This window comes from Pollicipes pollicipes, unplaced genomic scaffold, assembly GCF_011947565.3.
Source record: "Pollicipes pollicipes isolate AB1234 unplaced genomic scaffold, Ppol_2.1 Scaffold_4881;HRSCAF=5763_pilon_pilon_pilon, whole genome shotgun sequence".
Classification (NCBI taxonomy): domain Eukaryota; kingdom Metazoa; phylum Arthropoda; class Thecostraca; order Pollicipedomorpha; family Pollicipedidae; genus Pollicipes; species Pollicipes pollicipes.
Window position 1 is genome coordinate 24645843 of NW_023596576.1, and position 27863 is coordinate 24673705.

General features: G+C 56.9%; 3 protein-coding genes across 5 annotated transcripts; 1 reads left to right on the top strand and 2 right to left on the bottom strand.

The window, feature by feature from the left end:
- Nucleotides 1-349: 349 nt before the first annotated feature.
- PI31 (Proteasome inhibitor 31 kDa) lies at nucleotides 350-8828 on the bottom strand. The gene is made up of 7 exons (XM_037224842.1): nucleotides 8665-8828; nucleotides 6465-6655; nucleotides 4956-5108; nucleotides 4180-4293; nucleotides 3290-3438; nucleotides 2258-2374; nucleotides 350-1583 (listed from the first exon to the last, which is right to left on the bottom strand). The coding sequence occupies exons 2-7, from the start codon at nucleotides 6600-6602 to the stop codon at nucleotides 1436-1438; spliced, it is 819 nt and encodes a 272-aa protein (XP_037080737.1). The 5' UTR covers nucleotides 6603-6655; nucleotides 8665-8828; the 3' UTR covers nucleotides 350-1435.
- A 243-nt stretch (nucleotides 8829-9071) lies between these two features.
- On the top strand, nucleotides 9072-22053 carry Bsg (immunoglobulin domain-containing protein Bsg). 3 transcript variants are annotated; one of them, XM_037224204.1, is made up of 9 exons: nucleotides 9072-9106; nucleotides 9512-9649; nucleotides 10814-11092; nucleotides 14470-14584; nucleotides 17935-18113; nucleotides 18568-18681; nucleotides 19628-19816; nucleotides 20716-20851; nucleotides 21280-22053. In XM_037224204.1, the coding sequence occupies exons 2-9, from the start codon at nucleotides 9598-9600 to the stop codon at nucleotides 21314-21316; spliced, it is 1101 nt and encodes a 366-aa protein (XP_037080099.1). In that variant the 5' UTR covers nucleotides 9072-9106; nucleotides 9512-9597; the 3' UTR covers nucleotides 21317-22053. The 3 variants fall into 3 exon arrangements, with proteins under 3 accessions (XP_037080099.1, XP_037080098.1, XP_037080100.1); XM_037224203.1 differs by lacking the exon at nucleotides 9072-9106 and adding an exon at nucleotides 9129-9196; XM_037224205.1 differs by lacking the exons at nucleotides 9072-9106; nucleotides 10814-11092 and adding an exon at nucleotides 9172-9196 and having other exon boundaries at nucleotides 21280-22048.
- Nucleotides 21423-27850, bottom strand: LOC119100157 (translation initiation factor IF-2). The gene is made up of 3 exons (XM_037223266.1): nucleotides 27767-27850; nucleotides 26739-27466; nucleotides 21423-21437 (listed from the first exon to the last, which is right to left on the bottom strand). The coding sequence occupies exons 2-3, from the start codon at nucleotides 27414-27416 to the stop codon at nucleotides 21423-21425; spliced, it is 693 nt and encodes a 230-aa protein (XP_037079161.1). The 5' UTR covers nucleotides 27417-27466; nucleotides 27767-27850.
- Between the last annotated feature and the right edge of the window lie 13 nt (nucleotides 27851-27863).

The window sequence follows — 27863 nt, forward strand, 5'->3', positions numbered from 1 at the left end:
CGCGCTTTAAATTTAGCTCGGAACTCCAGCGATTTTGTCTTCGAGCAGCTTTTACTCGTTAATGCGAGCCATTAAATTTACCGATTTACTTCTACGTTTTTGCGTGAAATAGCTGTAATGTTTGATCTCATGTCAATCACGTATTCCGTGTCTCATCACGGTAGCGGTTGCGGCAGGCGACACTACCGGCTCTCCATGTAATGGGTGATAGCCATTGAAACCAAAACACGCGGCCGCCAAACAGTGATGCATCAGCGCTGGGATGCGGTGCACAGCGTACGCACGGAAGCATCGCAGCGCGCTGCAGTCCCTGTCCAGAGCGGCCATAAACCTTCCAAGACGGGTTCGGCATCAGCTCCTTTTTATTGCGGCCGCCCGTTGAACTACGCATCAGCGACGTCAGACGGGCTCACGATCACCACTCGCCGCGACGTGCCGCGGTCGCCAGACGCCGCGTGCAGCCGCGGCCGTCGCCGCCCCGGAGCGAGTAAGAGTCGGCACGGCACTGCACGCGAACACGGATGTTACGACAACTGGCGGGATCGGATCACAGCTGAATCACTGTCTGTCGCCGGCCACCTCCGGTACGCGGCGCTCGCCCAAACCGCTGAGTCATCAGTGTCGGGTGCAAGCGTCTTGGAACGGCGTGGTCGCCCACAGGCGCCAAGGGTGGGCGAAACCGATGCAAACACGCTGCACCCGACGGCTTCTTAGGCCGTGGGCGCCGGCACGACGCAAGCGGGGGTGTGGGCTATCTGAGCTCACGCAAGTGCAAGCGCAAACGGCAGCGGTGATCACAGCACGAAGGGTGCGACCGGTACATGGTCACGGCGCCTAGCCACAAAGTCACAGGTAGCCACGGACAGTTACAGATAGTTACGGAGTCGAGTACACGGAGTGCAGACGTTCGGGTCGCGGGTCACGAGGCTGCCCGCCGCCGCGTCCCACTCTTGTCAGTGGCTGGTGTTCAGCTAGCCACCACCTCTAGCCTCGTTCAGAGCTCACGCCACCTGCTGGGTCACACCCCTCGGCACACGAACAGCTGGGAATTCCAGTTTAAATGTCCTTGGTTGCAGCGGAGAAACGCATGTTCACAGCATGATCCGCAGCAGACACCCAGGCCGCGGCTAGCCAGCCATGCGTTGCGGCCGGCTAAACAGAACAGCACACACGGCTGAGCAGCACAGCAAACGTCACGCTGCTCTTGCTGAAACGCGTGCGACTGCTCAGCGATTCTCACAGATCACGGCTGTCATCCAGTAACAGCCTCGTTAAAAGGCGGCTAACGCAGCCACCAACGCCGCCTCGCAGCCAAGCATGCCCCGGCAGTCTCGCCCGGGTGACTGATATGTCAATATTGGAGAACGCAAGTGATCCGGGGTCTTCCGATCCAACGCCTTGCCGCATTCGAGCCTTGCCGACGGGCCGTGCCGGTTTACATGAACATGTTGTCGTAGCCGGGCATCCGCAGGTGGTCCGGGTCGGGCTCGCCGGGCACGCGCGGTCCGGGTCCGCCCCTCGGCCGCGGCCCCAGCCCAGGCGGGCCGAACGGGTCGAACCGGGCGCCGGGCGGGACACCAGGCCTGCCGGGTACATCAAGGTTCACGCGGTCGCTCCGATACAGGGCCCAGGCAGCGGCACGAAGGGCGTGTGGGCCAAACACTTTTTGGGTCAACTCGTTGCATGCATTGTCATAGGGTTGACGTCAACCACTGAAGACAATCTGGTTGACCATGACGGTCTTCAGAAGAAGCGAGAATAGCAAGACAGTACGAAGATAGCTCGCCCAAGGGGTTCAGCGAGTGTGCCAATGAAAACGCAGCTCACACCGGGTAGACTTGGTCTGGCCACGAGGCCAGGAGTCCCACGTGGCACCCTGATTCGGCCAGCCAGTAGTGAACATTGTTCAGAGTATGCATACAACTTCCGAACAGTGCAAAGCCACACAAGCCGGGGCTCACTGTCGGCCAACCAAAGCCGAGCTCACACACGTGACAGGAAACACCGTCGGGGCTCACATACGGGACAGGAAACACAGCCGAGCTCACACACGGGACAGGAAACACCGCCGGAGCTCGCCACAAACTTGACCCAAACCAAAACCAGCACCGCAATCCACCCACGCGCGCCATGCCCACCGCCGCGTGCAGAGGCCAGTGCGGTGCGGGCGGGGGCGGCGGCCAGAGACGCGTCCCCCGCCGGGGCGGCCGGCGGGCTCCATCGGCGGCAGCCGGCGCCTGCCCCCGGCCCGACTCACGGCAGGTTGCTGACGGGCGGCCGGCGGGGGTCCATGAGCATACCGCCGCCGATGCCGCGGCCCAGCGGGTCCAGGTCGGCCCCGCCCACCGCCAGCGGCCCGGTCTGTCCGGCCACCCTGCGGACCAGACCACACGCGGGTGACGACAGCGCGCGGGGTGTGCCGGCCTGTGGTCCGCACTGCAGGATGTCATGCCCACGCCCGCCCGCCCGCCGTGAGCTCACGCCCACGCACTGCGTGCGCATGAAGTGGTCGGCTTTCGCGCCACAAGAGGACCACTTGACACGCGTGGACCAGCAAACGTGGCCACGCACGAGCTCATTCATTTCATTGATTGGCTCATTCATCCGCGTTCGTTCGAAGCAATCCTTCACGCGCTCATAGTACATGATCATGTCGTCAGGTGAGGATGGCGCACCGCCGGTGGACAACATCCAGATGTTGGCGATTAATGGGATCCGTTAGTTCGCATCAACACATAGCGAACAGCACCACAAAGACCAGAGAAGTGAAGAGACGCTGAATAATTGAGAGCTTCCTAACTACCATTAATATACACCCAAGGTCAGTGTGACCAGAACCAGTATCACGTGCATGCCACCTGAAGCATGCATAGATTTCTAACAGTTACCAGCAGGCCACGAGCCAAGGCGCCCAGCAACAGGTACCAGCTAAATGAAGAATACAGACACCCACCCACAGAAGGTTGCCGCCATAGTGATCAAACAATCAGCAAAGCAAACAGCTTTCAGTTACGAGCTTGCATAACCTAAAGTACCTAACCTAAACCATAACCATAACCTAAAGTATGAGCAATCTTAAGCATCCAGACACCACACCACAGACAGCTGGTTCCAACCAGGTACCAAGAAATACATAAGACCACATCAACTGCATGTACCACATTACAAAACACATCAAACTTATTTTGAACAAGAGCGTCCTTTAATGCCACACTGAGTCACACCGAGAGGCACAGCGTCCTCCCGCTCCCCCCTGCAGCCAGTGTGTGGGCCGGCAGTGGCCGGTTACCTGCCGTAGCCGGGCACCCTCAGAGGGTCGGCGGCCGGCTCGCGGCTCTGCCGATCGCGGGCAGCGGAGCCGGTCGGCGCCAGGGCCGCGTCGGCCGGCCGCTGGCTGCGGAAGCCCGGCGCCATCGCCTCCACCAGACTCTTCACCACCTGCGGCACGACGGCGGCGGCGGCGGGGACGCGTCAGCACGAGCAGCGGTCATGCGGGGTCGGCCGGCGCCGCAGTGTCGGCAGCGAGTGAGCACCACGCGACCGCGGTGCTCACTCCGCCCGCCGGCCGAACACGGTCGACTGGCGGGGGCACACCGCGAGAACACACGATGGGTAAGCAGCACACGTGGTGAGAGAGAGGCATAGAGGCGCACGACTAAATCAAGGTCATGAATGATGACACAGGGCTACTTACCCTCTGCATGGGATGCCACACTAACCAACACATCGCAGGCGAAAACAGCACACCAAGGGTCGGATTCAACCGCGCATGAATGAATGGTACACATTACGACACTGCCAAACTTGCAGGCCGAGTAAAAATTGCGAATCAACTTCAAAATAATGCACGTGATTGATGGCGATTTACACGTTCGCATTAAAAACAAGATAGTTAAAGCAGATCGATCGATCATACACCAGCGAAGCCCGCCAGCCAATCTACGCTTCTTCCCCACACCAATAGACACTGGGTTAGCTCAAGGTGACCTGGTCTAACCCAGTAGCGAGCTGGGAAGTTGCGCAGCTGACCACATCGTATTGCACACAGCGAGGAGGTCAAGGCACTCGGTGAGCTTGCCGACGAGGCTAAATCGTCCTGAAATCAATCAAATCAATCAGCTAGAATGCCCAAATCAGTCAACTAGATGTCTTGGATCTCATATGCTCTTAAGCACGCACCTCATCCTTGATGTTCTTGATGTCTTTGAAGACAGAGACGTAATCTTGCAGGTCATCTCCTGCCATCTCCGCGATGGGCTTGTTGAACACAGCCGTGATGTCGCTGTCTATCTTCTGAAAAGCAGATCACACCGTTGAGCAAACAAGCGTCTGAAGCTGAAAAAGAATGTCCACACGTCACACCACCAGGAATACCCAAGCCAAAGGATCGATCAAAACGATGGTACTATGCCTCCTGGATCCACCACTGCAAAACACACCGCGCACGACCCTCATCGTAATGACCTAAACAGCCACCAGGAGACAGCCCTGACAAAAAGTGCCGTGATCTCCTCGTCACTCCCATGTCTGGATCGGCCGGTCATGATTTATCGCCAGTGGGGCGACCAGACTGGGCCGCCACACCGTGGCCTCAGACGTCCCTCCCATGGGCCGCCACACCGTGGCCTCAGACGTCCCTCCCATGGGCCGCCACACCGCGGCCTCAGACGTCCCTCCTATGGGCCACCACACCATGGCCTCGGACGTCCCTCCTATGGGCCGACACACCGTGGCCTCAGACGTCCCTCCCATGGGCCGCCACACCTTGGTCTCAGACATCCCTCCCATGGACCGCCACACCGTGGCCTCAGACGTCCCTCCTATGGGCCGCCACACCATGGCCTCGGACGTCCCTCCTATGGGCCGACACACCGTGGCCTCAGACGTCCCTCCCATGGGCCGCCACACCGTGGTCTCAGACTCCCATGGCCGCCACACCGTGGCCTCAGACGTACACTCATGTTGACGATCAGCTGGCCCTCCACCACCAGTGCCTTCATCAGGTAGCGGGAGCGGTCGCGGCCAACGTAGGTGAGCTCGTAGATGCCGTCCTGGCTGCTCCAATTGTCTGGCAGCCGCTCCGAGCTGGGGCTCTGATTGGAGGTGTCCTGTGTCACATGCCCACGTCAGTGCATCTACAGCACTGGAAGATACCTAGGTCCTAAATAGCCACTTAACATCTGGAAAGTACGACTTCGGCAAACTACGTGAGCAGATCGAGACTTCACGCCACGCACCCACATTCATAACGAAGCTGGCACATCTGGAAGTCAAAAGACCAGTGAGAGAGCATGTTCCTTGTTTCTGCCCTTCTGGTATTCGCTGAGACGTCGACTGGGAGTCCGGTACTGTACCGCAGGACAAGTGGTACCTTAGGGGGCAGGCTGATTAAGACATTGCCAGTGACACGCCTTGCAGGCTAGACGAGTCGTGAGAGCCGACGCAACGTTTAGCTCCAATGTGAACCAAGACGGGTTCAACGTACCAAAGCAGTGTTTTATGCGTGGCTATTGCACACCATACGTCGCTCATTTCCGACATGATCACTTTCCAGGGCTGTGAGCGGGGATCAGACATTCATCGGGGCGGGCTGACCCACTGAAACTACGTCGAGCTGGGAGCTACCATAACACAGTGACCGGGCATGGCTGGGGTGAAACCTACGATCCGGTGATAATAAGCACGCTTTGGATAAATAGAGACGTGTGTTTGGATGTGGAATGTGGGGACACGATCCGCAATGGGGAAACAATCCAACATTGCGGTTGGAACACCGTCTGGGGTCGGGTGCTTAGTTCAAGACGCTGGCTTGGAGCGTGGTTGTGTTCAGGCACTGACCGGCGTCGGGATTTACATTCAAGACACTGATTGGGCCGGGCGTTGCATGCTCGTCAGGGCAGGCTGTTACGTTCAAGAAACTGGTCGGACAACGCGTTACGTGCACGGACAACGTGTTACGTTCAAGACATTGATCGGGCAACATGATGCGCTCAAGACATTGATGAGGCAACGTGGTAAGTTTCAGACACTGCCTAGCGACAGGGGTTACATTCCGGACACTGACCGGGGTCGGGTGTTCCGTTCACGACACCGATCGGGTCGGACGTCACGCCGCCGACACTGACCGGGGCTGGGGGCCATTTCGTCAAGACACTGCCTAGGGACAGTGGTTACAATCCGGACACTGACCGGGGCCGGGTGTTCCATCCGCGACACCGATCGGGCCGGACGTCACGCCGCCGGCACTGACCGGGGCTGGGTGTGCCGTTCACGACACCGATCGGGTCGGACGTCATGCCGCCGACATTGACCGGGGCTGGGTGTGCCGTTCACGACACCGATCGGGCTGGACGCCCCGCCGCCGACACTGACCAGGGCTGGGTGTGCCGTTCACGACACCGATCGGGTCGGACGTCATGCCGCCGACATTGACCGGGACTGGGTGTTCCGTTCACGACACTGACCGGGGCCGGATGCTCGGCCTGAAGTCCGGACGAGGCCAGTGTCCAGTGGACGAACAGCAGGGCGGCGTCCGCCGGGGTCCGCAGGTCGGATTTATGCGCATAGTGAGTCAGCTCCAGGCCGAAGAACGGGTCAGTCATGGCGACAGCAAGGTCACGCGCAGCCTGCTCAGGTCAGACACCTCCCTGCAGATCTGCAACACAGAGAGAGCCTGTTACAAATGGTCTGCATGTTTGGAAAGCGTTTCGGAGATGGTGAGAGGCATTCCTGGGGACGTGCGTCTTCACCGAAAGAAGTACGACAACCTTGCATGCTTGGATGATATACAATCATAAATTGCTGTAAATGTTTGTGAATGTCCAGCTTGGTTGCATTTATCTGCACATAATCCAGACCATTAACTTTTTACTTCTAAAATAACATTTCTTTGAGGATATCATTGCATCTTGGTGCTCGCATTTTCCCATAACAGTCAACAGTATGTCCGTGTTGTATAGGTGTGATATCCAAATGCATTCAACTGAAGTACTGGTTTGAGCTTGCCAAAACTTAGAACAAGATTGATGAAATTTCATAAATGAACACACCCTTAAATTCATCCTGTAAGCAGGACTTCTCCTAGCATCTTATCACCTTGTGTTCTGAATGCAGGTATCTATGCTGGCACACAAATAAGAATATTTAAGTTTTCAATTCAGATATTCTCCTGCTTGCCAGTGTCATAACATGCACAACAGACAGCAGAGGCATGCAAATTTAGGTAATTTTAAGTAGTTTGTATCTGACATGTTGTTACATAATGACCCCAAAACAGGTTGCAGGTATCAGATAATATTGACAGTATTGATAAGTTGGTGTAGCTAAGCACTGAAATGCATCATCACATGTATGGGAAAAAATTTAGAAAATGTGTTGCATGAATATGGATCACACAGATTATGTTTAACCATAATTTGATTCTGCATGCTACGAATGTTTGTCCACAGACATGTTATTTCTGACAGATTCAGCCTGAGCCTTTTAAATGGATGGATCCCTGGGATAAGAATTTATGGTAAACAGTACTTGCCACAAGACCTCTGATTCCCACTATCCAATCATTGAATTTCATGACATAGGCGGAATTTGGTGGTGAAAGTTAAACATACTGCATTGCTTGGCAAGCTCCATCCTGCCTTATGATGACATGTAACCTTTAGTGCCCAGTCAAGGACATTAAGTCAACACTTAAAGCAACACAAACCCAACTTGTCACTGGTGGGTGAATCGGAAGGCAGGCAGTGTAACCGACTGAACCGTCCTAATAAAGAACTGTACAAACACAAATGCATGCTCCAATGCATGCAAACTATAGAATGCATCATGATGCCTCTAGGGAGGCTTGGAATATATCCCAAGGCCCACATCAAGCTACTTTATATAAGCACATGTGTTGCCTTGAGCAGCATGCACCAACTTACTCTTACTGGTAGTGCCAATAATCCAAGAGCCAATTGTATGATGCTCAGGGAAAGTATCTGGTTGTAAAGCACTATCAACAGCACAACTACTGTGGCAGGTAGCTCTGAAGTACATAACTAGCTACTACTACTAATTAGAGTGAATTATTTTGAAACACACTGAGTTGCCTACTTGCTTTCAAAGTACTATCTACATTTACATACTTTTTACATAATAACACTAGTGGTTAACACATAGCACCAGGTTTAACTGAGAAAAGCAGGAATGTATCACCATATGTTTTGAATAAAATCATCCAAACACACACACAAACACAAACACTGACCACCACAGGTGGATGTACTTGGGGGAGGCAACCTGGTGAAGGGTGCCAGGCCACTTCCACTGTCTGAAAGTTAAACTAGCAATATCCACAAGAACTAGACAGAAGTAACCAAACATGACATTTGGCAATAAATTTGGAATATTTATCCCCTATGCTCAGCACCATCACCTACTTTATAAGAGTTAGCACACATGTGTCCATTCCAGTACCTCAGATGCTAGTGCCTATCCACATATTCACCAGCCCTATAAAACTGGTGGAATTCATTTAGAAAAATCACTTTTTGATTTCTCGTTGAATAAATGAGACAGAACATTAATGAGAACAAATGAGATTAGCTGAACAGATGAGTGCAACGCATTCATCTTTTGTACCTATTTGACACCATTGAGAAGTAAAACTTTCAAATTAGTTACCTAAAATGAGTAAAGGCAGACTGCTTTATTTCCTTGCCACACTATGCACCCTCGAGCACCTGCACTCCCGTCTCCCGCGTCCCAACCAATCAGACACACATCCTCATAGCCAGAATTCTGCCCGCGCCATTTCCTGCATCAGTTGCGTCTATTTCACATTGACTATTATCGTCGAAGAATATTGATACCATATTGGGCTACGTGATAAAAAAACCTTGAAATGTGGCTGTTTTTGCAATATTTTGTAATGTTTATGGGATGCCTTTACCGTGCTCAGATACTAATTTTTGAAAATTTTTAATGTTATATTGAAGCAATTCTTAGTAAAGCACGAATACTTTTGGAATGGGCTAATAGGTAAAAAATTAAGTGGTTTTCCTTTTTCTCCACTTCGGCAGTTTTCGTAGGAAGTCCGCTTGTCCCGTTCGTCCGTTGTTGGGAGGTGGGTTGGATGGGGAGTGTCTCCGTGACATTTGGCGAAATTACTGTTGTGTATATCGTGTGATGTCCTCGTACACATGGGAAAACAAAGGTGTTCTTTGTGATCATTTGATATGGGATAAGATGCGGACGGAAGTGTTGAAGGGCCGGTATATATTTTTTATTTCGGAGCGACGGCACATCGTTTGGACGTGGGTTGTGGGGGTCGTGATGAATGCCACCTCAGGTCTTTTGGTTGGAGTGTTGTGTCAGTCTCTTCTGAACGCAGCTCTCTGGTCTCCAGTACTTGTTCTTAGACTTCCCACTGCAGGAATAAGCTGGAAACTCCCAAGGAGCTGTGTGCTGCATGTTTCCTTCTGCCTGATCATATGGTAGTAATATTTCTGACAATGCTTCTCCTTTTTAGGTTCATTGATGACAACCAAGGTAGATGCTGGGCTGTCCTAAGCATACATAGTGGTTCTGCATAGGCTGTTTTAAAGCAAAATCATCATGCAGCTCATCACTAGCATCCTGTTCCCATTGCTACTGGTAACATGTAATGGTAAGTACCTGGTCAACCACGGTTTTTCCATTGTGCATATATATTTTTCTGATTGTTGAAATATTGATTGTACAAAATGCAGCTGCTGCAGCTTAAGCACAATGTATCAATGACATCTTGCTTTGTCACCTAGATTGTGCCTTCATGTTCATAGGCTTTCAGCATGGTACAAATTTGAGCAGTAATCCTTAGTTCTGTCAGTTATGAAAGGGTAACATGTTAATATGCACTGTGTTATGTATGGAAAAAATATCAGCATTTCTTGAGATAATCATCACAGTATTTATGACAATATGGCTAAATGTGATGGCTTTGGCAAAATAAGACATGGATTCCTAGACAGATATTTTTTATTATGACAGTAGTTTATAGTTGTTGCTAACCATGTGCTCATGGGTGCTTTTTTCATTGGCTAAGATCTTGCTTTTTCACATTAAAAATGGCATTGTCACAGAAGTGGGTTCTCTATTAACAGAATAGGTATGCAAGGCAACTTTTTGTTGTTTCATATGAATTTGCATACTGGACACATAGAGCATATCATTCCTGTTACACATAGATGTATTGGATGCTAGTCTTTTAATTTGCATCAGAATATTGCCATGAAAAATGTGCTTAAAAGGCAGTTTAAAAGTATAAGTTAATTGCTTTCTGGCATCTAGGCTGTGGGCTCTAACCTTCAGTGAAAATCAAAATGCATATGCCTATAGCATGATATTTGTGCAGCAAAGTTAAAAGAGGAAATTAAGCATGATATGTCATGACAACTGTCATCAAGGTGGGTAGATGCATTTGCTTGCCATGAAACAATAATTATACCTAATTGGGAGTGCTGCCATTAAGCTCGCTTTGAGTATCCATCCACACATGATGTAAAGGACCTGATATATGATGAATATCAGTCATTCAGTAATATATATATATATATATATATATATATATATATATATATATATTCACCCCTAATCACCATTCTGAGGCATGGCAACTGCCTGGGCCAAAGGCTGCAGCTGATGCGGGCCCACGGCATCACCAGAATCGCGCGCCAAGTGCGGCGAAGGGGACTGTGGGCGCGGGCCGACGGCCTCCCGCCGGGGGAAGGTTACCCTGTGAGCGGGCGCCGGCACGGGCCGTGACCTGGCCCGGACGGCCGCTGGTCCGCAGGCGCCGACGTGGCCGACTACGCCGGCTCGGGCCCGGCGTTCGTGCTGGAGGGCGAGCGCCTGTTTGTGGCGTGCCGCGTGGTGGCCTTCAGCCAGATCAAGTGGCACTTGAACGGCCGGCCGGTGCCGCCGGACGGGGCCGAGTTCGCGGTGAGCACGGTGGAGGCCGACGGCTACCTGCAGTCGAACCTGACTGTGGCGCGCGCCAGACATGAACACTCCGGACGGTACCGCTGCACCTCGTTCGTCGATAACTGGTACACGGTGCAGGTGCTCAGCGGTAAGGCGAGACTAGCGACATCTGTGTGCGACCCACGCAACTAACAGTTGGCCCGCGAGCCGGGCGAGGCTGGCGTGACGTCCCGCGCTATTAATCAGCTCGGCTGAATGCTTTTGATCTGGCCCCGCGTTGGCCGCGCGCCCGCGCGTTCCAGCGGCTCGGTCTGGCTCTGATTCCGTGTTTCGTGTCCCCGTGGGTGCCGCTCTGCATGCGATGCAGCCATCTGGCCCGGATTCCGTGCCCGCGGGAGGCGGCCGATCGAGCAGTTACGTGTGACCGCCCGGCCCACCGCAGCCCGGCGAAACAACCGCGTCATGTTCGCGTGGGGAAGGCGCTCCCACCTGCGGCTATAAGTGTTTCCTTCTGAGACGCCTGTTGGTTGGCGCCGACGCAGCCACGCCTAGCTACCACTAGCGGAACGACTGACTCTCGCCCGAGCGGGCGAAAAGGCGGTAACGTGGGAGAGTTCCGGCTACCGCGGTCCCCCCGGCGCCCGCTGTCGCGGAGGACCCCACGGAACCGACCGGCGGCCACGCTCGGCCAGGTCCGGCGGTGGCGGCGCAGTTCCGCCTCGTTCCTAGTCACGTCAGCACGTGCCCCTCGAGTGGAATCAGGGGGCCGTCCGAAGCGCTCGTCTTCAGCAGCAGCTTGTCCAGGGCGGATGGCACGAATGGATAATGGCTTGGGACAAGATGTGCTGAGCACGATTGGCCGGTCTGTGGTGGTTGGCTATCGTGGCCTGTTTCCAACTCGTGTTTGGTGGCCGGTCGAGCACAGCATTGTGCATTGCTTGTTTTCTCAAAGTCGAATCTACAGCCCCCGGATCTGGAGACTCAGAATCCTCTCCGAAGTCGCGGCAGCAGATCTGGCGCGATGCCTACGGCAACGTCAGGGAAAATCACAGCAGCTGTCGGTGGCCAGCAGTTCCCAGTACTGACAGCTGCTGCTCGTTCTGGGATGACTTCTGCATTGCTGCAGACTGATTTTGGCCCGGCCGGATTGAGCGGTTCTAGCATCGCCCCGACCCAGCGGTGGAACTTGGCGTGACCCCGCCGGGTGCCCGCCGGCGGGGTCGGGGTCGGCCGGCGCGCTGTCGCCCCTGGCCGGCGGCGGCGGTGGGGCGGACAGCGCGCTGGCACCGCCGTGGTCCGGCCGGCACTAATAATAGGCGCTGGAAGCCGGGCCGGCCGCACTGTCAGCGGCGCGGTCGGCCCACGCGGCGGCCACTGTTGTCGCGCGACTCGAGCGCGGCCGACGCTCCCGGACGGACGATGCCTGCGCGCTCGCGCTGGCCGATGAGGGGAGGCGCTTCGACCGCTAGCGGGCCCAGTGCGGCTCCTCCCGGGGCCGCTTTCAGTGGCTGCTTCAGTGCAAACCGTGACCGATGCACTGGTCAATGACAGTGCCGGATATGTGAGGTCTGAAGAGACGCCGGCTGGTTCAGAAGCCGGGAGCGGGACCGTGGGAAGCGGGAGGCAGCTGTGGAATCCTCTCTGCTGCGCTGTCCACGCGGCATGTGGACGCTTGCCATGCTTGTCCACTACAGGACGCCACCGCTGGCCGCTGGGGGAAGGGGGGGGGGGGGCCGAGCGGCCTTGCCCCGCAGGTCGGCTAGGCACGCACTGACTGCCGGCAGGTTGCGGGTACAGTCAGAGGGCGTGCTAGCCCGGCAGAATCTTGGATGGCTATCTGGGCCGCGCTCACCATAGGCAGAGTGCCTGCCTAAGCTGCAACGTATGGCGTCGCATGTGGCTACATCATAGTCGCTTGTGTATGCCTACGTCATACACAAGCGACTTTTCTCCAAGCCGTAGGAACGGGTGTGAGGCACTGGCCTCTGACGCCATAGGCTGCGACTTATGGACGGCGTTTTGTAATGGGGCACGCGGCCCAGATGGGGGTCTTAGGAGTCGTCTTCGCAGGTCTCATTTCCCGTGCACGGGGAGGGAGTCAGGGAAGGGTTTGGTAAGGAAGCTTGCCAATTGCCTGCGTGGATCATAAAGGTCCGTTTTCGAAGCACATCGTTTTGTGTATCATGCACCAGATTGCAGACTGCTGAAAAGGGCTGTTGCATGAAGCACGTGAATCACACTGACACCACCGCCAAAAATATACTTGAATAGATTAGTTGAAATTCTCAGGGGATAGCAGAATATTATAGTAATATAAGATGGTGAAGTTTTTATAGTATGTGTCAAGCTATAGTCACTAAAGGCGGTAAATGAACAAACTGCGTCAGATGCGTTGGTGTTAGATGGTATGGACTCTGTCGTGTCTGCTGTAACTCGGCTCTCGGAAAAACAGTCACTGACGGTGTGTCCGGCGCAGTTCTGTTGCCCAGCTCATTGGGCAATGTTTGACTATGTGCGGTGACGAGACGTATAAAATGTTTGCTTATGGAGTTAATGGCTCGAGTTTTCACAACCTCTCGCATTTATACACAAATGTGAACAAGCGGTCACACGCATCGCGTGTTAGTCCTGTTCGCGGAGGCCATAAGCTTAAAAGACAAATGTGGTTGTTGTGCGCTTCCTGGCGCAAGTAACCGCCGCATCCTCTGGAAACTTACTGTAATAATCGCGTGGCGTGCAGTTGTGTCTGAGTGATTTGTTAAGTTATAACTTTGCATGCTATGTCAGCTCTGATGCCCACAAGTCCGGAATGTGATGGCCAAGTCGATAATGTCTTGTCATCTCATTAACAATTCAATGACACTTTGGCTCATTCTTGCGATTAATCAGACATCAGACAAACTGCGATCACTTCCCGGCAACACTGATGTTATTTCATAGTTTTTATTATGTATGCAAACACCGAGGCATTTTGGCAGCACTTGTCGGAATAGCATGATCCGGTCTCGCAGTAACTGGCGCGTTGTTTATTCCCGAGCCTCCCACTGTGTCCTACCCTGATCAGGCACTATAAGCAATGCTTTTTACCTCAGCTTCTCATTTTTGAATCAACACACCAGGACTGCTGCGTGGCTGTCGTGCTTGTTTACTTCCGTCGCGTCCACTAGTTTTGCGTTGAGCATCCTGTCCATCCCTTAAAGCCGCCCCATACCTACCACTTTTGGTTGTATAGCGTTGCGGTGCGATGCGAGGCAAAATGAAACTGAAAAGCAAAAAGAACGGAACCGTTTGACTTTACTTCCACATGGTGGGCCGGTCGTTTGGAGTCCGACCGGACATCCGTTCTGTCCGGCCGTTTAACGCCCGTCCTTCTGGCCGTTCAACGCTTCCTTCCGGCCGTTTAACGCCCGTTCTGTCCGGCTGTCAGGCATCCGTTCTGTCCGGCCGTTTAACGCCCGTTCTGTCCAGCCGTTTGACGACCGTTCCGTGCGTCCGATTGACGTGCGGTGCGTCGGCCCGTTGCAGCCGACATGATCAAGACAAACGCCGACGACACGAACGGCTTGGTGGTGCTGGACGGCAAAGACGACCTGATGCTGGAGTGCAACGCCACGCAGGTGGATGGCGGCAACGTCTCCTGGTATGTGGGCGGCGGAAGGCGTGCGGCCGGGCGCGGGAGAGAGCGCGTTACGGCAGTCCGGAGCGTGTTACGTGGCAGCGGCGGTGTTCGGGAGGGGGGAGGGGGGGGGGGGGGGTGCAGTACACGTCAGGCCACGACTGGACTCGTCCGGATGCGTGATAGTGCGTGGGTCGCGCGGCAGGATGGGCGTGCTGTGTGCTTGGCTCACGGTTCGCTGTCGTGTCAGCAGGGGTTCGGAGAAGTCTGCCTCCCCCCCCCCCCCCGAGTGTTGTGACCACTCACAGTCAACCCTCGTACTCGTGATGTGGCGATGTGTTGGTGTGCAGTGTTGTACCGTCACGGTCGCTGGGCGGTTGAAAGTTGGGAGACTTGGGAGGCGGCGTGCTTAAATTACAGCGAACACCATACCAATTAGAACATTGCATCAATTGAAATTTAAACATCCGCACCCACCCTGGGCTGGAAATGGCAACCCAGCCATGGCGACGGTGGTTTTTACTGGCCTTTGTCTCATGATTTCTTATTATTTTTAGGCACAATGAAAAGATGGTTTCCTGATGTCCCTAAAAGTTCTTTCGCTTGTATGATTGTGAGGTCTGGATGCCGAAGAGTCGTATTCGTTCCACTGGCACAGACTTGTCAGGCGTATGCACAGTTACGTACGCACCCAGACACGGAGCCTGAACACAGGTAAAAAAACGTGGTAGGTGGCCGGTGACGACCGAAAATCTGTCTTCCTTTGTTATGGAAGCTTCTTAAGCGGATGGGGTCTTCTGCGTGGGATCAGCAGCTGAGCTCTGGAGTAAAGTCTGGCCCAGCGCCGTGCACCTCCCTTGACCCACCCGCACCCCGATGTTGCACACTTAAATTGGTAACAGATTGTGGTGGTATGAGAGTCGGAAGAAAACGTGGCACCATAGCAGAATCCACACTTAGTACGGCGAACGTAATTACCAATCGTAATTCGACGTGCTGTTGTTAGGGGTGCGTCATCGTCAAGGTCATGTGCAGCGCGGGGTCTGACCCCGCCAGTCAGTCCGCTACCGCTACCGTCACTGCCGCAAATCAGCATCGGAGGTCGGAACAGAAAAGCTGCGACCTCAGTTGAGACCAAGCGTGGCAAGTGATTCCCGCACGGTGACAGCTCTCCGCCGGGGAAGGCCACTGTGGGAGACCTCGCAACTTGGCCAGTGTCGGACGGCGCGCCGGCAGCGGCTGCTCACGGCGGCCGGCCGGAGGGCGGAGGCGCCGACACGCGCCGCCCGCTGGTGAAAGCGCGCCGCCCAGTCGCACGGCCACGACCTCCGGCGCCGGCCGCAGGCGGGGCGCCGCCGCCCAGGGCCGACCCGCGCCTAGCTGGGGCGCTGAAACACGACCGCGCCCGGAGGATCGCAGTGGACTGGGCGCTGGTCGGATGTGCTTCCGTACGATGTTTCAAAACCCTGGCGGCGGAGTCTCGTGTTCAAGCTCTGGAAAATCTGATCTAAAATGGGTGCTTTGAACCGCTGAAAAATGCGCCAGCTTCATTTAAAGGCCATTCGAAACGTTTATATAGGCGTTTTACAAAGCACGCATTACGACTAACCCGCTTGTGAAGAACGGTTTCTGCCGTTGTTGGAAAAAGGACCGACAAGCGATCTCGGCCGTACCGTGAAAATGGCTGCCGTTTTCGTGTTCATTACGTAAGCGTAATGTGCTATATCGTCGATCTTGTTATCTCTAAATTAATTCGTCTTTTACCCTCCACCCTCAATTGGGCTTCATCATGCAATAAGCGGCGCTGCACGCAACGGCTTGTGCCGTCGGTCGTCTCTTGGCTCAGGGATTACCGTGTGAGAATGATCCGCCCGGCTGCGCGGCTGGCCGGCAGCCAACATGGTGCCTCTGCACGTGGCCCGATCAGTTGAGCGCCTCACGTGACGTCACGGACCCCCTCGGCGGGGAGTGCACGAGTGGCCACCTGGGGCGGTCTGTCCGGGCGTGCTGATAGCCGGCCGTCGCGCTGCTCGAGAGCGTTGGTGAGCCGCCGTGGTGACTGAGCTCTGCGCTCGGCTGGGAGGCGGCAGGTACCGGCGCGGGGTCCGCCTGCCGTCGCCCCCGCTGGCCGCCCGCAGCTGCCGATGCAGTTGTGTCCACGATTCCGCCTACTGAGTAAACACAGCCGCACAGCGAGCCGGGCACGTCCCCCCAGCGGGCGGGGAGCGGTCACGCCGCGGGGCCGTCACAGTGGCCTGCTAGAGGGCCGTGGAGGGACGGCCTTGCCGCCGTTCGGGACGCGTTGGGGGTCACCCTGACCGATGCGACGCCGGCTTAAAACAATACACAGACCTGAGGATGATGGGTGTGGTGGGCTCCACAACGCTCGCCAGAGAACAGCGCCGATTTGACAACACTGGATTCGGCTCAGGTCAACAGCTTGCAATGCGCATCCTCATCGCGAGGCCGTCATGGGTTCATTAAAGAAGGTCAGCCCGCAAAGAACGTTGGCCGTATTTCTCACCACGTTCCTTTCACCACTCGTCCGCGTTTGGGAACGTTGCGGACGTACCTCGCAATTGTATGCTTTGTTCTGAGCTATGGTCGGTTCAGAGGTAACCAGGCAAAAGCGCTCAGCAAGAAGTGCCACGCTGAAAGCCCCTTGCGCGTCTGCACTTAAACTCGTATCCAACGTACCATGCCTCTCGCCTATACTTCCGCTTTTGAGTTTCATTTTTCGGGAAATAAAATGTGTGCTGCGGCACTGCACCCGCAACACATGCAGTCGGGAGGAGCACAGAGGAGGCAGACCGAGGACTGGTGACGCTCAGCGAGGAGGGCTGACACCTCTGCATACGGGAAAGAACAGGCCATCTATCTCCGTCACGCACGAGGACACACATTTAGGAGTTTAGCGGGCTGGTTCTGAACACGCAGGGGAGTCTGGGCTGCGTATTGCGCACTCCGCACGATTGCAAACGACCTTGTTTGGAAGAGGTAGCTTCGGAGGTTGTGGGCTACTGCGAAGCCCTGTCTCACCACCAGCATGACCCCACCCCCGTGACGTATCCCTCGCGGTCACTGTCCGCATAGGCGAGGGCGTCAGCTGTAGGTGAAGGTGAAATGTTTCCAAAATCTGGGCTGATGATTTATGGTAAGGGTTCACGGACTAACACGTTGTGCGTGCCAAAGATTTGTCGGACATTGCAGTAGGCAGTGTCCCTTGTTTCCACGCGTGTCATCGTAAGACCAGTGGCGCAGCGGATGTTGTCCGCCGTGTATATCAGACTGGTGAGCTACCGGGTTCACTATGACCACCGGCGGGCCGGACGCCTCGCCAGGGACGCCGCTGACTGCTCGCGCCGTCTGCGCAGGTTCAAGTCGACTGAGGGCGCGCCGCGCCAGCCTATCAAGGCCGACAAAAGGATCGTCGTCGAGCAGGGAAAGCTGACCATCAAGGGCCCGCGCGAGGAGGACGCCGGCAACTACACCTGCGTGTTCGCCACCCGCGCCATCAGCGGCCAGGACCTGGAGGAGACGCTGCACGTCGTCAGTGAGTGCGCCGGCGCCGCGCGCGGACCTGGCCGCTGCTCCGCTCCACGGGGCACGTCGGGCAGCTGAGCCCGCAGCCCGCCCCGGCTGGGCTGATGCCGCTGGGGGTCACACGTGCGTTACCAGGGTATGCCAAGCGTCTGCACCAAGGAGGGGAAACTCAGCGTCGGAAATAGGGGCCGTCGTTACGACGTGTCGTCAGAACCGTTGTCGCCGTTCGTTGCTCGGGGACGTCACGTCGTGGCATGAGCTGTTGTGGTGCGCTCTCCGCTGGGTGATGGCGGCTTGTTCGTCCGTCTGGTATCTACTGACGCCGTTGTGGTGCGCTTTCCGCTGGGTGATGGCGGCTTGTTCGTCCGTCTGGTGTCTGGTGACGCCGTTGCTCCGGCTGCCGCGCTCTGTGCCGGTGCGCGTGGTCTCCTGGTGAGAGGCGTGACGGCTGCGTCGTGTTGCAGCGAACGTGACGGTGCGCCACGTGGCCAAGTCCATCAACAAGCAGGAGGACGAAGACCTCTCGATCAAGTGCCGCGTGTTCGGCAAGCCGACGCCCACCATCACCTGGACCAAAAGTGAGCCAGCGCCGGCTTCCAGGCCGCCGCACTCGCCGGGGTTCGGGCTGAACCGAGGCTACAGGGGCTGTTGGCTTGGTCAGGTGTGACAGAGTCAGTTGAATAAACCTAGTCAAGGTTAGCCCAGGGTAACTTTGTTTGGATGCTTGGAGGGGGATTCTAACTCCCTTGATGTGTTTTTCTTGGAGACAAATGAACGCGAAACAAGTGTGTGTATGGTAGACGCGTGAGGGGACCGTGGCGGGTGAACCGAGACGTGTTTTTGTGCTGTCTCGCCGTGTTCTTGTCCGTAGAGGTGTAATTGTGTCAGAGCGGGCGGTGACAGATCCCAGGGCTATTCCCGCCAAAGCTGACGGTCGGCGTGTGGCTGTGTGCCGGACTGGTGCACTGCAGCATCCCGGTGGACGCCTCTCCGTGTCCCGTGTGTTGTCGATTCAGTTGAGTCGGGCCGCCAGGCCGGTGGGATCAGTGGCCACCTGCCCGCCGGGGCCGGAGCGCCACTGACCAGAGCCCACGTCCACGTGCAGACAGGTGGCGTGCGCCACTTTTGTCGGGAGCAATGTCGGCCTGGCTGGCGCACGGCAGCCGGCCCGCCCCGACTGGAGGACGTCCGTGGTCAGAAACGGGGCCCCTGCTTACATAGGAGGACTGTCGGTTATCTGTTAACATGTCAGACCGAGCTACGCTTCTTAGTGAAAATACCGACCTTGATATACTGCCTGGGACAGAATAACAGACCCTTGTTTGTTGGACTTGGCGGAACCGCAGTCGTTCTTCGTTAGCGGGTCCCCATTAGTGATGTTCGGTAGTGTAGAAATCGGTGTTCATTAACCGTCTCACCAAGCCTGCTTCCTTTCGCCTCCATGAGTCCTCTAAATCTCCGCGCTCGGGCGCCTGAGCCTGACCCGGTGGCTTCCGGCTGACCCGCGCCGGCGCGCCGCCGCAGACGGCGAGGACGTGTTCAAGATCAGCAACTCGAGCACGCGGCTCTCTCTGGGGGCGAACGACGATGGCGTGCCTGAGGCCAAGCTGGTGCTGAAGGGGCTGATCCGGCCGGACGACTCGGGCGACTACTGCTGTCACGCTGAGAACATCGCCAACGCCGCCCACGACTGCATCCTCGTCCGCGTCAAAGGTAGTGCCGACGCGGCGGTGGCCTGGCGCCGACCTGCTGGGCCGGGAGTGCTGGGGCGCAGGGGCCCGAGCGCCGACCTGCTGGACCGGGAGTGCCGGGGCGCAGGGGCCCAGGCGCCAACCTGCTAGGTCGGGAGTGCCGGGGCGCAGGGGCCCGGGCGCCGACCTGCTGGGTCGGGAGTGCCGGGGCGCAGGGGCCCGGGCGCCGACCTGCTGGACGGGAGTGCCGGGGCGCAGGGGCCCGGGCGCCGACCTGCTGGACGGGGAGTGCCGGGGCGCCGAGGCCTGAACGGGGGTTGTGGTACCGTGTGTGCTTAGTTTTTTTTTGGGGGGGGGAGCAGTGCTATATGTCATTGTTATAGTGCTTCAAAGGCTGGTTGTGGTATGCTTCAAAGCCCCTACTCGCTACGGATAGTTTACGAGACAAGCAAATGTTAATATGCGACTTGAAACTTTCGAGGGCCTACCCTAAGCCTCTGTCCATGCGTTGTTGAGGGACCATTTTCTGCGCCAAATTCCCGGCGACGGCTGGCTTTGGAGGCACCGGCGAGCAGCGGCATGCCCCGATTTCACACGGCCGCTTTGGCATCACCCACAGTAGACGGCACCCGCCAGACCCGCGCTTTGCTGCTTCATAGAATGGTGCCTCCTCATCAGCCTAGGACACTGGGAGAACGATGGTTGTTCCCATGGCTGGTGTGATGGTGCTTGAACTGACCGGCGCTTCTTTTTAATCCCTCCGTCGTTCTCGCACGCAACGGTGTGCTCTAGGACGCCGCACTGGTCGTGAACCTGTTGCGGGGCGAGCGTGACACCCAGTGCCGGTCCAGTGACTGCGCGTGCCGTGTATGTGCCATCTGTCGTGACAGCGTAATAGCCGACGGGTGGCGCTCGCCGCAGACAAGTACGCCGCGTTGTGGCCCTTCATCGGCATCGTGGCCGAGGTAGTGCTGCTGACGGCCATCATCTACATCTACGAGAAGAAGAAGAGCAAGCCGGACATGGACGACAGCGATACCGACCACGGCAACGACAGGTGAGCGCGGCGGCGGCGGCTGGTTGGCGAGGGGCGTGGCGCGTGTAGGATGGGCGGCGGTCGGCGCCGTGGGTTCAACTGGTTGACCGTACAGTCAGCCGGCACCTTCCTACAGTCACTCAAATGTGTTTACACTGACCAGTTTCCAGCCGGCGTGTGGTGCATGGTTATATGCCCATGCGCATACATGCGAAGAGACGTTCATTGGTAAGGCATGGCGAGTGTTCTGGCTGACGGCAATGGGAGTGCTCTGACTCACGTTCATCGCCACAGATGCGTTACGGTGGTCGGCTGTTTCGCACCAAGCGCTTGGTGTAACCGAATGCGCAGCCCCCCGGTGTCTCGTGTTCTCCTCACCCGGAGGACGGGGCAGCACCTGCCGCTAGCATGTCTCGGTGGGACCGCTGGCAACTTCTCCCTGTCCCCAGGCCGGAGTCGAAGGGCGACGTCCGCCAGCGGAAGTAGCGGCGCCGTGCTGTCGCTGCCAGCGAGGCATCCGTTAGTTGAGTGCGGCGCGCCAGGGCGCGGTCGGCCGGCGAGCTGAGGCCGAGCAAGGTTCAGCGCCCGCCGATCACGCTGCGGACGACTGGCGGGTGGGGCTCGCCCAGTAGTCGGCGCCCGCGGCCTGGGCTCCGTAGAACGGGGGTCGGCAGTAGACTAGTCATAGGTCCTCCTCGCGCGCGCGTGCGTGCGGTGATTCGGTTCTGGGTGGTGTCCGTGTCCGTTCGAGGGCGCTTGTGTTGCGCGCGTGCCGTCCACCGGTGGCGGAGTGTCCGGCAGCGCGCCGCCTGTAGAGTGCGGGGGAGGCGTGTTCTCTCGGTGTTGGGACTGCGCAGTGCTCGAGATCCGGCTGGTCCGTCGCCGGGCGGCTAGTCATGGGGGGCACGAGGGGGTGGCCGGCCCCGCTCCGGCAGTCGGCCAGGTCACATCACGGCACCAGTCGGTGCCCCCTCCCCGTCCCGCCACTAACGGGGCTCGGTACACGTCGCGCCGGCTCCGCGCCTCAGGCGAGTGGCCGGCCGGCGGCACCCGTCAGGCCTCTAGCCGCCGGAGAGCCGGCCCCGCGCCTCAGGCGAGTGGCCGGCCAGCGGCACCCGTCAGGCCTCCAGCCGCCGGAGGGCCGGCCCCGCGCCTCAGGCGAGTGGCCGGCCGGCGGCACCCGTCAGGCCTCCAGCCACCGGAGAGCCGGCCCCCGGCGCCTCAGGCGAGTGGCCGGCCAGCGGCAACCGTCAGGCCTCCAGCCACCGGAGAGCCGGACCCCGCGCCTAGGCGATGGATGGCCGGCGCGGTACCTGGTAGGCCTCCAGCCACCGGAGAGCCGGCCGCGCGCCTCAGGCGAGTGGCCGGCCCAGGCTCAGGCGAGGCCCGTCAGGCTGGCCGGCGGTACCGTCAGGCCTCCAGCCACCGGAGAGCCGACCGCGCGCCTCAGGCGAGTGGCTGGCCGGCGGTACCGGTCAGGCCTCCAGCCGCCGGAGAGCCGGCCGCGCGCCTCAGGCGAGTGGCTGGCCGGCGGCACCCGTCAGGCCTCCAGCCACCGGAGAGCCGGCCGCGCGATGACCAGGGGCGTGTCTGCGCGACCTGTCGGATGGCATAGGGCTCGGCCGCGTGTTACGTTACAGTACCGCCTTCCCAGCGGCGGCACAAGCAAGCTGATCACACCATGGCTCGGGGCGTTGCCTTCTGACCCTTGCGAAATCCTCCTCCTAGACCCGTCTGCGCAATATTTGTTAATGATGTAGGCTTTTATCGCACGTTAGCCTCGGCGGACACCGCGCCGGCGCCGACCTGATGCCGATGGCCGGATTATTACTGTGTCGTGGACTTTTATTTATCTGCATGCTCATGCTGTATTTGTTCCAGTCTCAATAAATGGTTCCAAATCTTATCGTGCGCTCGACTAGCCCGTCACCTATGATCTGTAGTGCCGCGCGTTCTTCACACCGGGATTGGGAGTCAGCGATCCCCGTGGGTTGCCTGCCTGACTGCCCGCGGGTCATGAAGGGCAGTCTCGCCGTCGCTCTGGAGGCCGCGCGCTCGTACACTCGACGGTGGGGATGGGTTGGAAGTGGTCGCATCCCGATGTCACGTGCCTCAGCGGTGCCTGCTGAAATGCCAGACATGTCGATAACACGCGAGTGATCCACGCTGTTATGCGTCTCCGGTGCCCGACTCGTGAGCAGCATGTCATAACATGAAACGCTGTCATTAGCCGGAAGCGCTTGCTAAAACCGAGGACACTAAAGACACCGGTCACAACAGGGGCAGATCCAGGATTTGGTCAAGCGGGGGGGGGGGGGAGGCACGAAACACAGTGGGCCCCCTTGAGTTTGGAGCCCCCCTCTAAAATATCCTCGCAGTGCGACCATTTAATTTGTAGATGAATAGTATAAAACACACACACACACACCACACACACACACACACACCACACACACACACACACACACACACACACACACACACACACACACACACACACACACACACACACACACACACACACACACCCACACACACACCACACACACACACCCCACACACACACACACACACACACACACACACACACACACACACACACACACACACACACACACCCACACACACACACACACACACACACACACACACACACACACACACATATATATATATATATATATATATATATATATATATATATATATATATATATATATATATATATATATATATATATATATATATATATATATATATATATATATTAGTAAAACGGAAGCCCATCTCAGTGCGCAGCATTACAAAGCTAGGCATGCTACACATGCACATAGATCAAGCCCACTCGTTTTCTACAGATCATGTTAGATCCTGTGATTCTGACGCTGACTTTCGGAAAAACAAGCAATGTAAACTCAAGTTGGTTGCTAAATACCATCAAAACCAAGAACAAACTTCATTTCTAGCTTACTCACGGATAGCCCGCTGGGCGATGTAATCAGCTGATGGTTGATGACCAATGCAGAAATTTTCCATTGTGGGAAAGGAGTGCACAATATCCTGACATTCAAAATGTCTTACGAACGTGATGCATTAGTATAACAAGCCACCGCCCAATAGCCAAGGGAAACAGCACATACGACGTCGGCGGCACGTCAAATTACGTTCGGCGATGGCGAGCAAAACTTCATCGGCGCACATCCGACTGCTGCTCAAAGGCTAAGGCACCAAGGTCAACAGGAACGAAACCTGAGCGATCATAGGTGCCCACAGGAGGCGAACAAACAGGCTCCCGTCAGCAAATTTAGGGTACTCAGAGCAAGCAAGAAGAACCCAAGACCAACGTGGTGCCCCTAAACGACCAGTAGTGCCCTGGCGGGTCGGCATATAAGGCCCCGGCCGGAGCACAGGACCCTTGCAAAGGGGAATTACCCAAGACCATGAATTAATACCCCTGTACGATCAAGAGCGCCCGGGCAAGTTAACAGCAAGGGCCTTGACAAGAGCGGAGAGCCCTCAGAAAATGAGGTTAAAGGGAAAGAGCCCTTGATCAAAGTGGAGGGTCCCTGAGCATCGAGTGTCTCGGTGCCTCACTATGAGCCCGACAAACTGAAACCGAAACCAACGTAAAGGGGTCCCGAGCAACTGAGAATACCCGGCGGGTTGACATATGGGTCCCTGGCTATAGCCCACAGAGCCTTTCTGGCGAATGGAAAGAGTCTGTGGAATGACCTGCCTGACAAGAGCGCCCCGGCGCGCTAACAGGAAGGGCCCGATCAACAGCGCAGGGCCCTCCGAGCAAATGCAAAGAAATGAAGGGCAACGTGGAATGCCCCTTAATGATTGAAATCATCCTGCTGGTGGGCATATAGGTCCCGCGAAACAGCATAGGACCCCTGGACAGCGTAATAAGGCTGAAATTTCTCAATGAACACATTTTTCAGTCATTGAAGTTTTTTTCTCTCTTCTCGTTGGCCCTTCACTTTTGCTTGCAACTGTTCCTGGCAGCCTGGAAATCCAAAGATGTCCAATTTTGTTGCGTTTTGTGTTGAGAAAACTGCATATATTCGGTCGACTATGGGCCCCCCGGAGCCTGTGGCCCCGGGACCAACCCCTCTGGATCCGCCCCTGGGTCACAATAACGAGCTTTTTGGACTTCCGAGAAGATAGACCCCAAACTTCGAGAGGTTGATGAGCCCAGGCCACTATTATCAGTAATGCGCCTTGTATGGCGTGGGACGAAAGAGGCGGTAACAGTTGTATGGGTATGGGGTAGATGATGACAATAGCTAAAAAGCGCAGCCAGACACCAGCAACCGATGTCGATAGCTCGATCAATTCGTCACAAAATACCTTTTGTGATAACTGAATAGGTGCACTAATGGAATTCAATGATACGTAGGATGTATGCAATCTTTAAACTTATAAAACATGCTTTGCGTAACCAGTTCAAAGTTCGAGATTGCGTACTACTAACAGTGAATAATGACTGGATATGAGACCGGGCATGCTTGGTAACTCAACGACAGCAGCTAATGTAGTTCATTTACGGTTTCGGCAGCGGTAACCAAAATGTAAGGAAAAGGTTTTGGATGTATTTTTTTTGACAGTCGTAATCACCTTTTACTGTGTGCGACTACTCTCTTGATTTCGGCCGTCTTTTACTTGGGTTTGGTTTTACACATTGCGTGTTTTCCGGCCGATGCTGGCACACCGGACGGTGTGAGACGGTGGTTGGCTGAAGTTTGTACTGGGTGCTAATTGTCTCCAGCTTGTCACCCCCCCCCCCCAAAAAAAAACGTGGCTCGGCTAGGCCGTGAAGTTGGTTTTCGTCTATTATCATTTAATAGCGTCGTGTCGCTGCGACGCCGGCTCGCCGAGATCTGGACCAGCCTCGGTCAGTTGTTCATCTTAATCGCAATCCGGAAGTCTTTGCACTTCTTTCGCTCATCAAGTGGTAAGCGGGTGGCCAAGTTTTCGTGATGCTGCAATGCTGAAAAAACGACTCGCCAAGCAGTACTCATGCAAATGCGTAACGTCTTATGCGACATTTTAAGGCACTATGTTCCTAACTGTTGGAAACTGCGTGGTCCTGCGCCCTGAGGCTCACAGGACATGACCTGGTGGGAAGCGGGGCGGCCGGACCGGGCTCCAAGTGAACTTACGCTTCAAACGGGAGCACAGAACCTCATCTGGCCTGCGGACTGTTCACAAAAAAGCGAAATGCCGTCACCACACACATCTTCCTCACCCAAGTAACACTATCGCGAACAAACATAAAGCAAATTTGCTGCTTAATTACAATTCTGAACTATTTCCTACGATGTTTTTGCCTCCACGCCCTATGATGGCCTGCCAGGGGTCGTGGCAAAACAGCGCAGTTGACAACGGCATTTACTTTACAATAAGGGGCTCTGGAGGCAAAGCCAGCAGGTAACTGTCGGCAATACCGGAAATTTATTGAAAAACCACGATAAACTATGGAACTGATCCTAAAAAGAACATGCACAAACGGTACTACAGTATCCAGACTACATGACTAAGCGCCGCAGAACGCAGTGCCGTTTACAACACTCGCCTCTGAAATATACTTCCAACGGCCCCTAGACCGGCGGAGCGTCGGCGCCCATAGACCACGGGTCAGCAGCAAACACAGGCCTCAGAACTCCGCCTCGCAGTGCGTCCGCCAGCGCTACTCCAGCGTAATCGTCTCCACGCCCGGGGTAACGGCGGCCGCCGGCGTCCCAGCGGCGGCGACCGCCCGACCTCGGCCGGCGGCGGGCTGCGACGGGCCGGTACGTGGCGCGCCGAGTGGCACCGACACGAGCGCCACCTTGCGGCGCGGCGCTGCCGGGCCGGCCACGGGTGTGGGCACCAGGCGGCGGGCGGGCGGCACGGCTGAGCACGCTCCGACCGGCGTCGGCGCCAGGCGGCGCTTGGGGGTGCCGGCGTCCGAGCCAGTGGCGCTGGCAGCACTGGAGGTTCCAGGTGCAGGGGCGGGGAGCACAGGGGCGGCGCCGGAGCGTCCAGGAGTGCCGGAGGGACCGGCGGCGGCCACCGGGCTGGCCTTGAAGAACTTGGAGATGCCGTGCTGGGCGGGCCGGCCGGCGGGCGGTGTGGCCGGCGAATCTGGCGCGCTGAGCTTGGTCGGCATGATCTTCCGCTTTGCTGGCGGGCTGAGCAGCTCACGGCGCGCCTCCTCGGGCGTCACAACCTTGGCGAACTTGGTGATGAGCGCCACACCGGGGCGCGGCCGCTCGGCGGCCGTCGGCGCATCGGCGGCGGCCGCCGTCGCCGCCCGCTTGGCGCACGTCTTGGTGGTCCACTTCCACTCGCTGGGCAGTGGCAGCTCGGTCGGCAGCGCCGCCAGCACGTCCGGCTTCACCAGCCAGCAGCAGCGGCCCAGCAGCGGGCCTTCCGTCGTGCAGCGACCGTACAGCGCAATCTCGGTCAGCTTGGTCTCGATCTTCTTCTTGGAGAGGAGGCTGCTGGAGCCGGCCGGGGTGTCAGCCACCGCATCCGACTTGCGCGGCGAGAGAGGGCTGACGCGGCGCTTCCAATAGTTGGCGAACTCGCGCACCAGCATGGGCTTGGCGCGGGTGCTGCCGTGCACCAGCTGGGCCAGCGGCAGCAGCGCTGTCGGGGCGGGCAGACGTCAGTGGACTGTCGACAGGCGGGCAGCGGGCAGCGGGCAGCGGGCAGCGACGGTCCGGCGCAGAAGCACGCTCGACCAGTTACATGGTGAACATGATCCGCAGCTCAAGCGAGGTGTCACGAGTGAGACCAGCGCAACCCCAGCATAAGCGGCGGTCCGGGGCACTGCACTTGCCAGCCCCCGGCGCGAATACCGCGGCTCCTCCTAACAAAGGTCGCCGCGGCCGAAGTCCAGCCCCTCCGCCATGCACCGACACCGGCCGCAGAGCCACGACAACCCACCTTCGTCGGGGAACTTCTTGAGGAACTTGCAGCTAGACTGAGCGGAGCCGGGCGTGGCGGCCGGCGACGGCTCGGCCAGCAGCGGGTCGGCCACCCC

What these genes read in the sequence shown, in the direction of transcription:
- Bsg (XM_037224204.1), top strand. Translation starts at nt 9,598, where the DNA reads ATGCAGCTCATCACTAGCATCCTGTTCCCATTGCTACTGGTAACATGT. An exon ending in CACGGTGCAGGTGCTCAGCG is followed by an intron (nt 11,093 to 14,469) that starts GTAAGGCGAGAC and finishes GGCCCGTTGCAG; the next exon opens with CCGACATGATCAAGACAAAC. An exon ending in CATCCTCGTCCGCGTCAAAG is followed by an intron (nt 19,817 to 20,715) that starts GTAGTGCCGACG and finishes CGCTCGCCGCAG; the next exon opens with ACAAGTACGCCGCGTTGTGG.
- LOC119100157 (XM_037223266.1), bottom strand. Translation starts at nt 27,416, where the DNA reads ATGCTGGTGCGCGAGTTCGCCAACTATTGGAAGCGCCGCGTCAGCCCT.
- PI31 (XM_037224842.1), bottom strand. Translation starts at nt 6,602, where the DNA reads ATGACTGACCCGTTCTTCGGCCTGGAGCTGACTCACTATGCGCATAAA. An exon ending in AGCTGATCGTCAACATGAGT is followed by an intron (nt 4,294 to 4,955) that starts GTACGTCTGAGG and finishes TCTGCTTTTCAG; the next exon opens with AAGATAGACAGCGACATCAC. An exon ending in AGGGTGCCCGGCTACGGCAG is followed by an intron (nt 2,375 to 3,289) that starts GTAACCGGCCAC and finishes TCTGGTCCGCAG; the next exon opens with GGTGGCCGGACAGACCGGGC.